Source organism: Asparagus officinalis, chromosome 6 (assembly GCF_001876935.1).
Source record: "Asparagus officinalis chromosome 6, Aspof.V1, whole genome shotgun sequence".
Lineage (NCBI taxonomy): Eukaryota > Viridiplantae > Streptophyta > Magnoliopsida > Asparagales > Asparagaceae > Asparagus > Asparagus officinalis.
In genome coordinates, this window is record NC_033799.1 from 33,980,770 (window position 1) to 33,992,218 (window position 11,449).

The 11,449-nt window shown below is 35.8% G+C and overlaps 1 protein-coding gene across 1 annotated transcript in view; it reads right to left on the bottom strand.

Moving 5' to 3' along the window:
• Window positions 1-3,918, bottom strand: part of LOC109845275 (kinesin-like protein KIN-14J) — a 15,320-nt gene extending 11,402 nt beyond the window's left edge. Inside the window, 5 exon segments of the mRNA XM_020414509.1 lie at window positions 2,648-2,924; window positions 3,126-3,236; window positions 3,325-3,482; window positions 3,580-3,655; window positions 3,730-3,918. Of these exon segments, the coding sequence (XP_020270098.1) occupies window positions 2,648-2,924; window positions 3,126-3,236; window positions 3,325-3,482; window positions 3,580-3,610 (577 nt within the window). The 5' untranslated portion in view covers window positions 3,611-3,655; window positions 3,730-3,918.

Sequence of the window (11,449 nt, forward strand, 5' to 3'; positions counted from 1 at the left end):
AGCAGGCGAGTTGACACAGGCGAGGGCGAGAGCGCCCGCAGGCGAGGTCGAGCGCTCTAGACTGTCGATAGCCTGTCGACAGCTGGCCCTAGGGTTTCCCTATAAAAGGGAAACCGAGAGCTCCTCCCACGCTGCTTCTTCTCCTAGTCATTTCAGCGACGGCAGCGAATTTCTTCTTCCCCTTTTTCGTTTCTTTTCTCCAACGCTCAAGTTCATTTGAGGGGAGATTTAAGAAGTTAAGAAGAGAATTAAATAGGGGTATTTGAGAGAGAGAGAGAGATTAATATTGTAGCTACAGTATTAATTAGTATTTATTGAGGAATCTCAAGTTTGAGATTTGCTCTTGTATTATAATTTCTTGTTGACTAATAAGAAATTTATTGTGTGGCTCCCAGGGACGTAGGCAGTTACCGAACCTCGTTAAACTTGGTGTACTTTTCTCTATACTGCGTTTCTGCTGTTTTAGGGGTTTTGCGTAGCCCCGACGAGTAAATACCCAATAACTGGTATCAGAGCGTGAAACGATCTAGAGGAAGTCAGATTCGAGTGGGAGTCATAGCCGCAGATGAAGGAAAAATAAGACTTAAGAAGTTTGATGGAACAGATTTTGAATTCTGAAAAATATAGATAGAGGGTTATCTGTATCAGAAAAATCTGTATCAACCTCGGGGAAGAAGCCAGAGTCGATGAAGGAAGATGAGTGGATCCTCCTAAACAGACAAGCCCTCGGTGTTATCAGACTGACATTGACTCGTAATGTTGCGTTCAACATAGCAAAGGAGAAGACCACGACGGGTCTTATGGCAGCACTCTCAAATATGTATGAGAAGCCATCAGTCACGAACAAAGTTCATTTGATGCAGCGGTTATTCAATCTGAGAATGGCGGAAGGCGTCAGTAGCACAACACCTAAATGAACTCAACATCATCACAACCCAATTGAGTTCAATTGAAATTGAATTTGATGAAGAAGTTCGGGCATTGATACTTTTGTCCTCCCTACCAGAGAGTTGGAACGTTACAGTCACAGCTGTGAGTAGCTCGTCGGGAAGCAACAAGTTAAAATTCGACGACGTTTGTGATCTGGTTCTCAGTGAGGAGATCCGACGGAGAGAGTCGGGTGAAGCTACAACCTCTTCAGTATTGCATACAGAGTCAAGAGGTAGAAATTCAATTAGAGGGAACGGGCGAGGCAAATCAAACTACAGAGGTAGATCAAAAGGCAAGAGGTCCAAGTCAATGAATCCAAGTAACAGCTCGAAGGCTATCGAGTGTTGAAATTGTGAAAAGACGGGGCATTACAAGAATCAGTGTAAGAGTGCATAGAAGGAGAAAGAGGCGAAGGCAGAGGTAATGTTACTTCCACATCAGGAGACGACGCAAAGAGCAATGAGAAATCTTGGGTGTTAGATTCAGGAGCGTCATTCCATGCTACTTTTCAGAAATAATTCTTCGAGAAGTATGTTCCCGGAAGTCTTGGATACGTATACCTTAGAGATGTCAGGCATATTCCTGACCTGAGAATTAAGTTGAACGGGTCAGTATGGGAACTAAAGGATGTCAGGCATATTCCTGACCTGAGAAAGAACTTAATATCCGTAGGTCAGTTGGCTTGCGAAAGATACACCACAACCTTCCATGGAGATGATTGGAAGATCTCAAAGGACGCAATGACGATTGCCCAAGATAAGAAGACTGGTGAAAATTAAGTTGAACGGGTCAGTATGGGAACTGAAGGATGTCAGGCATATTCCTGACCTGAGAAAGAACTTAATATCCGTAGGCATATTCCTGACCTGAGAAAGAACTTAATATTCCAGAAGTCTTGGATACGTATACCTTAGAGATGTCAGGCATATTCCTAACCTGAGAATTAAGTTGAACGAGTCAGTATGGACCTGAGAATTAAGTTGTGGATATATGCTAAGTGACAGGCTGAGATATGAGTCCATTTGTAGGATTTTAAAGGTTACTCCTACTGAGGATAAAACAACAATATTGTTTTGCCCCTCGCAATGGAGGCCAAAAAATGCCCACTAATTAATGGAGCACAGAGGATTAGAGATAGATGGAAGAGAACTTCCCTGGAAGCAACTGAGAAGAATATGATAATGATTAACAAAGGAAAAAGCCCTAAAGGGACTAAACATAACTTAATTGAACAATATGATTCAGTAGCTGCTGCTGCTGCTGCTGCTGTTGATGTTGTTATAAGGATGAAGTAGCCAAATAATAATAATTAAGATAACATAAAAATAAATCCGAGTTTTATAAGTTAGTAATTAACAACATAATCATTATTCTTCATTAAATAATTATGCAAGTCATATAAATGCTGCAATGCATTAACCAAACAAATGGATTTGTGCCAGTCTTTCATGCCCTGGATTTTTAGCTTCGTATCTCAACAGATACATCTGGAACAAGTTCTCGATAGATCATAATTTTCCAATGTGCCAAGTCTAGTCAATATCTTATGAAAATAGGTAGAGAATCTAAATTTTCCTTCTGAATAACTAGATCCTATTAAATATAGGTATATAAACCTTTCCACTCTAGGAAACACATGGCATGCATACTACCAGTTTCATGAGTCACCATGAATATGCATTTCAAATGCTTCTATTTTAAATAAGTACAGTCATACCTGAGGTAATAGTACTCAGCATCGAAAGTTGAAATTTCAACTGCCGGTCATTTTGATTCGTCTCATCTACCACTCTACTAGAGTTTTGGTCCCCATTAGTCTGCTCATCCTGTCGAATATCCACACCCTCCAAATTGTCAGCTTCTAGAGATCTCCAGCTATCTGATGGCCGGTTCCAAGATTTGGCAAGTGATTTCTGAATCCCATCATTCCCATTGCTAGAGATTATGTGATCTCGGACTGAAAGAAGGCACATTACAACTGAAGACATGGATCCCTGAAACCAAAACAAAGAATACAGTACTTAAAACTGACTCAAACTCTGCACCTTCGAGTTATCTACGCATTTCACAACATATAAACAAGATAGGAAAAAAAAAGTGAGTAAGAACCTTAAATTGACTCAAGCCACGCACCAAAGAATTTGTTAATGACAGATTACTTTACCATTGGCGAAGAAATCGTAGACTAGCTATACCTGCTCTAGGTCCAAAAATTTAAAACAGGGTAAACCCATTTGGTCCACAGCCGAAGCAAACCCTCTTATATAATCCGAGCGCTTCTCGGGCACAAATTCTCCACCTTGAATCTGTAAACCATCCAAATACCAAAATTCATCAACAGACCCCCCACATTTTTCCATAAACTTCATAACATCAAATCACCCTTAATTTCACCTCTCCTGAATAAGACGGATTTATCCTCCCCAGAATGCCAAAAAACACAAATCCATCAAGCAAAAGTGCTCTTAATTCCTCATCAGATGCCTCCAGAGGTAAGTTAAAGTCGGGAAATAAATAGTTAAGCCACTCAACTACATCTGATCGCTTCTTAGCTGAACAATTACAAAAAAGAACCATTTTTATCAAAAAATTAAGATAAATTATGTACAATCTACGCAAAAAAGAAGAAAACTGAGCTGAAAACCTAACCGGCTTCAGCTTCCACATCCACGCTTCCCATTGTTCTTTCTTCTGCCCTAGATTCTACCTCAACGCAGCATTTTTCCTACAAGTTTACATGGAAATCAAAAACCCTAGGGCACAGATCAGAACTTTGTGAGAAATTTTGTGAGATTTTACATCAAAAGGGGCGAAATCGGGGGAAATGCTGAAACCCTAGCCAAATGTAGAATCTTAGATCTCTTTCTCACTTCTCCGCGTCGTTTAATTCGTGGGTTAAAAATTCCCAACGGCCGGCCGAATAATAAAAGAGAGCGATGGCGGATCTCGAAAGCTAAAAAAGGGCGGAGATTTTATTTTTCCTACAGTGAGAGTTTCTGGACGAATTTACAAATATGCCATTCACTGGGCTCGGTTACTGCGACGCCGAAGGGTAGTTTTGTAGATTTGATGACTCTCGAGGGCTTAAATATAAGAACATTAAACTTTTTAAAGAGAAGACAATGACGGAAAGATTGTCTTTCTGTTGGGGAGGAGGCAGCGGTGGACGTTAGAGTTGACGGACGTCATTTTCTTTTGAGCATGTTCCCGCCTTTTGGACCCGAGAATTTGAACGCGTGGCTTGTTGTGCGATGGGATCTTACTTGTTGAGGAGGGAGAAAATATTTTCAAATTTAAAAATGGATTATAAGAACAAAAACTATTAAGTATTACAATAACTTCACAACGAGTTAGGTCATCTCCAACCACTCTCCAAAATAGGAATCCCTTCAAATTTAAAGAGTGAATCCTCTCCAATCACTCTCCAAATTTGGAGATCTCCAATTTTTTACTCTCCAAAATTGGAGAGTGAAGCTAAAATTTGGAGACTCTCCAAATTACTATCCAACTTTCATTATTTATAATTTTGTCACTTTTACCTATTTTATTTCTTAAAAATTACCACTTTGTCATCATTCTTAGTAATTTAAATTAGATATTTAATTTTAAATAAATATAGTTAAAATTTTTATTAATCTAATATTTGAAATCATTATATATTTGGAAAGGTCTCGTTGAGATCTTTAAAATGAAACAAAGATTACTTTATTTTAGCATTATTTTATAAAATTATTATTTTTAAATTAAATAAATAAGTATCAAACATGAAATTTTAAATACATGGATCTATTTAACTTGCCCTATAAGAAAATACAAGCATAAATTACAATATTTAAATTACATTCCTTCGTTGTCATGCATCTGCCATAAATGTCTAATTTGCGTGTTTCAAAGTATAAAATGAGCTTCCCTATCTTGAATATTCCTATGTCGGTCAAGGAATCGTTGGAATCGTTCAGCATCATCAATGTCCATCTCTTCGGGTCTTGAAGATTCGTCGTGAACAATAATCTCTAGTTCTGCATCGCGTTCATCCTCCACAGTCATGTTATCATATTTTATGTTTGAGGTTTATGTTTGTGACCTATGGTATGTTGTATTAGAGGTTTATGTTTGCTTCCTTGTTCTATAGATATATGTTTTGTCACTGTTAATTTAGATTTTTTTTTTATATGTTGTATTGCATTATTAATATTTGGTTTATTTTAAAGCTCTCGTCGACACATTTCTAATGTTATAAAAAAAATTTCGAATAAATTATTAAAAATAAAATTATTAGTGTAAACTATGTCCAACATTATTAATTTATATGTTTTTTTGACAAAAAAAGAAAAAAAATATTTAGAGAGTGTGGGTTGGAGCAACTCTCCAAATTCCACTCTTCAAATTAGAATATTCCTAGAATATTCCAATTTGAATAGTGGAATTTGGAGAGTACGGTTGGAGATGGTCGTATGGCGACTCTTTAAAACAGAATTTAGATTTGGCCCTAGTCTAGTTTTTTAGTGTTTTGTTGATTAGCAAAAACTAGGCCAGAAATAACTCAGTTTGCTTTAGTTTAGTTTTGGTTCTAAACTGGTTTAATTGTGCATCAGGAGGGAGTTGTTCTAAATTTGAACCAGTTTAAAAATCAAGTGTGGCCAAATTTAAATGAGTGGCTTAAAAACATAAGTTTTCAATTTCTTAAATAAGATATAACAAACTTGCTATTGACCTTTTCTTCTCATAGTCTTCTTTTTATTTGAACTGGTTCTTATGATATTCTATGAAAATAAATTTTTTATGATAGCTCAAATTTCTAGTCGTAACCGCAAAGGCTCATAAGGGTTTTTTTGGTTACCTTGGTATTATAACTATCATAAATCTTTAAAATCCCAGAATTTTCATATTATTGTTCAATGTCTTGTTAAAAAGTATGTGTCCATATCCATTTTGCTCTTGTTTTCTAAAATTTAAATAAAGACTTATCGAGTATTGTCGTGGTAGGACTCATAAGAGCATGACCTAACAAGTAGTGTACTAAGTAAAACAGCATTGAGGTTACTGAATTGGAGACAATAGACCTTGTGGAGAGGAGTTGGCTCATATCCACTCTGAATTTTAGGTCGTACAACTAATGACGGATCAAGAAAATATTTCCTAATGACGGGGGTGAGAGAGGGAGAGGAAAGCAACTAGTACCTATTTACTTAGAAATAAAAATAAAATTATGGGTTAAACTCAAATAGAATGGGCTATTTAATGTCATTAATGTCTCAGGGACACAAATAGGGAACTCAGGGCATGGGACAGGTGAGGTGTCAGCATCCGGTTGCATGATGCACTGTTCATAAATAGTGCATCATGCAACCGGATGGTGACACCTCACATGTCCCATGCATTGGGTCCCCTATTTGGGTCCTCGTAACAACACACATTTAATGCAAATGAGTTCCAACTAATTAAGGTAAGGAAAAATGATTTAAGGACCCAAAATATGGGACCAAGAAGGGGACAGGTGATGTGTCCCCTCCCTATTGCATAATGAGTTGGCCATGCCAACTCATTATGCAATAGAGAGAGGACACAACAACTGTCCCCTCCCTTGATCCCATATTTTGGGTCCCCGTAGCAGCACTCTTAAGGTAAGTAGGTATTGGACCATTGGGAATTATAAGCCTACAAGTATAGCTAATATATAGGATAGTTTATTTCTTAAATATTAATGACATCGGTACCAAAACAGACATATTAATAAACCAATGAATAAAAACATGCGCCCGCTAACACTCACAAACAAACAAATGAAATAGAGCCGGTAAAAGTACAGTACCTTAAAAAAAATCTTGACAATTATGAGAAGAAATCATCAAAGTTAAAATCTTAAGCTGGCAAGTCAGCACATCATGCTAGATATTTTTAGATCATGCAATTAGCTATAATTTCACTTATTCTCACTTCTTGTTTTATTTAATTAGCACTCTGCGCGTGTTTTTTTTCGTGGATGTACCTATAATGAGGAAATTTACTAACTTGCATGAAACTTACTTTTAAGGATTAGTATGGTGCATATGCATCACACACGTGCATACTTTAAAAACTAAATGTAGCAAATGTTGATCTTAATATATCTAAATCATACAATATATACGCGATTAAGTCAAAGAGGAGATTAACAGAAGAGCAGAAATCATACCTGAATCCATGAAGATTTGCACGGATCTGAATTAGGGTTTGATCTTCTAATCTTAAGAGTATCCCCTTTGGTTTATCTTTAGATGGAGATTTAGAGAACAGAGAACGTGTTACCCTTAGATTAGGGACCATAACCCATTTATATAGATATTGCTATTTTCTAATCTGGCCCCTCATCAAATTAGACTTTCAATCTGGTATCTACACAATTAGCCCATGACATATTTAAATACTCATTAACCCAATTAATTAATTGATCACTTTATGCAGGTTAACTTTAAAGATGGCAATACACAATAATTTAACATATGTGCACATAATTAGATTTAATCCAACAATCTCCCACTTGGGCGCCATATATTTCCTTAAAGTGTGTATAACCTTATGAGCTCAAAAATTACTATCACAAATAAGGGTATTTCCAAACAATCTCGTTCATTGACTATATCTATATAGGATCAAAGCAGTTTTCGTCATATTTATCGTGATTAAACCCATCAATGGTCACATATACCAATACAATCAAATGACATAGATCAATCATGGGTGTGTAACATGAAAATTACATGTAATGTGATCTGCATATGTCTATTTTTAACTGATCCTACTTTAAACTTTAGTGAGGTCAATTCCAAACATACTATAACAGAGTGTCTAACACTTTATTCTGATCAGACAAAAAACCAAACATAAAGTACCAAAAAATTACAAACTCCCATTAAATCATAATATCCTCAAATAATACCACACCCATATGAGCAGTGTGCTCATGAAAGACCTTGGATGGTAATCCTTTTGTAAGAGGATCTGCTATCATAGAGTTTGTCCCAATGTGTTCTATGGATATATGTTCACTTTGTACCATTTCTTTCACAACTAGGAACTTAATGTCAATGTGCTTTGACTTAGACGTGCTCTTGTTATTATTGGAATACATCACTGCTGATTTATTATCACAAAAAAACTTAAGTGATCTTTCAATATTTTCAGAATGTGCAATCTAGTGACAAAATTTCACAATCATATTCCATGATTAGATGCCTCATAGCAAGCTACAAACTCTACTTCATAGTGGAGGAGGCTAGAAGTGTCTGTTTGACACTTTTTCATGATATAGCTCCTCCTGTTAACTTATAGATATAGTCTGATGTAGACTTTCGGCTATCCTGGCATCCAGCAAAATCAGAATCAGAGTACCCGATGACCTCTAACTGTTTTGATTTTCTGTATGTGAGCATATAATCTTTTATTTTCTGCAGGTACCTCAGAACCCTTTTGACTGCTATCCAATGGTCCATACCAGTGTTGCTTAAGTATCTGCTTAACATATACCAACAATGTACGCAATATCCGGATGCGTACATACCTGAGCATATATTAGACTTCCTACAGCTGAAGCATAGGGAATCTTCTGCATTTCTTGTATTTCAAGGTTACCTTTAGGGCACTGATTTAGATTGAACTTATCTCCTTTAGGAACAAGGGTGTCACCTGGTCTATAATCTTGTATGCCAAACCTTTTGAGTACTTTATCGATATAGCTCTTTTGTGATAATCCAAGTATACCTTGAGAACAATCTCGATGTATCTGGATTCCTAATATAAAAGAGGCATCCCCAAGATCTTTCATCTCAAAATTCTTTAATAGAAATCTCTTGGTTTTGTGCAACATGCTTATATCATTAGTGGCAAACAATATGTCATCGACATACAGAATCAGGAAAATATATTTACTCCTACTGAAGTTGGGATATATACAGTCATCAATAATATTCATCTCAAAACCAAACGAGATAATTATTTATTAAAACTTGTGATATCATTGACGATGAGCTTGCTTGAGTCCATAAATGGATTTTCTACATTTTCTAACCGTATTCTTTGGGTCTCCTGATATAAACTTTTCTGGTTGCACCATATAGATCATTTCATCAATGTCTCCATTAAGAAACACAGTCTTAACATTCATCTGATGTAACTCAAGATCAAAGTGAGCAACAAGCGTCATTATTGTTCTAAAAGAGTCTTTTGACGAAACCAAAAAAAAGTCTCTGTATAATCAATGCATTCCTTTTGAGTATAGCCTTTTGCTACAAGACATGCCTTATACCTCTCGACATTACCATTTACATCCTGTTTGGTTTTAAATATCCATTTGCAACCAATTGGTTTTACACCTTCTGGCAAAGGAATAAGTTCCCAAACCTTATTGTTTTGCATAGACTTATACGCTTCATTCATGGTATCAATCTACTTTTAAAAGTTGAACTTTTCATGACCTGATGGAAGTTGATTGGATCATCTTCCATCATTCTATTATTTTCCTTATATTTTTAGAGAAATACAATATAACCATTCATAATGTCATTTCTCTTTTCTCTCATGGATCTCCGTAATGGCACTGGTGTCACGCCCCGCTTCCCAAAATACCCAGCAATCGGGACGCGAATAAGCCCACGATATATTAGACTGAGGAGAAATAAATACTAGATAATTTCTACTCAATCTAACACGCTAAACATCAAACAATAAAGTGTGAAGTTACAGGCCCCGATCACAATTAGCAAGAATATAATAAACAAATCATAACAAAAAAGAGTCATATCATAAATAGTATATCATCCGAGATACAAAATTTGGGTCAAACATGCCCTTATTACAAAATAGCCCATCTAAATAAATATGAAAATACATAGTCCAAAAGAAATAAAAATTTAAGTACTACAAAAATATACTAAGTCCATCAAATGACTAAAAGAGTAATTAAGCTTCGGCTTCTTCTTCAGTCTTGTCCGCAAAACAATCCTGCTGAGAATACTCGGACTCTGGCGTGTCTCCAAGCTGGAGCTGTCTGTCCTCTAAGTCTAACGTACAACCCGAGAGAATAGGAGTACGTCAGTGTACATGGCACACAGCAAGATCCCACAAGGGAGAATAGTAATGGTCGAACGGCCAAATGCAATAATAAATGCAATAATAGTAATGATAATAGAAATGTGCAACTGGAAATCTAACAATCCAAATGCAATCCACCACTAGAGTATAATAATCATAAGGAGCCAACAACATACAATAACAAGGTCATGTACTAGCCATCCTAAAATAGATCACAGGTCCACATCTTAAATAGGTCAAAGTTCGCATTACCGGATAACTGACTATTCACGATCATCTACGTGTATCCAATACTACGAAACGATTCAATAAGAGGACTACATGCAATCTGATTTCCGTCTGTCCGGACTCAAGCAAGACTCGAGTGACAAAACGATTTCACGGACCAAGTGTGAAACGATTCACTGGCCAAACAGACCAACCCCAGTGCGAAACGATTCACTGTTGCGAGCCTGGAAGATAATCAACAACCATATCCGATCATGCGAACCAAGACTTTCCCACCCCAACATTTCTTGTATTTCTAAGTCAATAAACATGACCTACAATAGATCTCTAGTCCACCTCCTAAAAATTCAGACAACGCACATACACATGTCATTAAGTCTTGTTTATGACGTGTAAAGCCACTAAATCATGAACTACTAATGGTTCTCAATTATAACAAGGAAACAATAAATGCAACTAATTCTATACAATAATATCATGGCATGTAATGATGAGTCAAATAAGAAAAGGGATCTTGCAAAATAATTTATTTTTCAAAATTATATCTCATAATAATTATTCAAAAATACTCTTTTTCTAAACTAAATTCTTTTAAAATTTATTTCTTAATAATTCAAATAATCTTTTTCTTTTTCTTCAAAATAAGTTCTTTAAATTATTTTTATTATTTTAATTTAAAATAAACCATTTTCTAAAAATAATTTCTTTTAAATATTATCTCATATAAATAATGCTAAACTAGTCTTTTAAAATAATAAACTTATTAATTCAAACAATCATTTTACAAAATAATTTCTTTTAAAATATTTATTATCATAATAATTCAAAACTAACCTTTTTTATAAAATAAATTCCTTTAAAATTCTTTAATACCATTCAACAACAAATCCACGCATAATATCACAATATTCATACTACAGCATAATTAAATCACAGTCTAATATATGCATATAATTCATAACAGATCTAAATATTGAAATGATGAGTCAATGAGTAAGAGAGATCTTGCACATACTTAAGTCATGACAAATCTAAGAATAATAATGAATAAATAATTCGGAAATAGGGATCTTGCCTACGAGGCCAAGGGCCTGTGGACGAGGCGACGTCGTCGCTGTGAGTGTGGTATGGTGGCTCTGGAGTTGACAACGGTGAGGGAGAATAGTTAGACAGCGGGCGAGGTGGCATCGGATTTGGTCAGAGGGGCGACAACGGTGAGTTT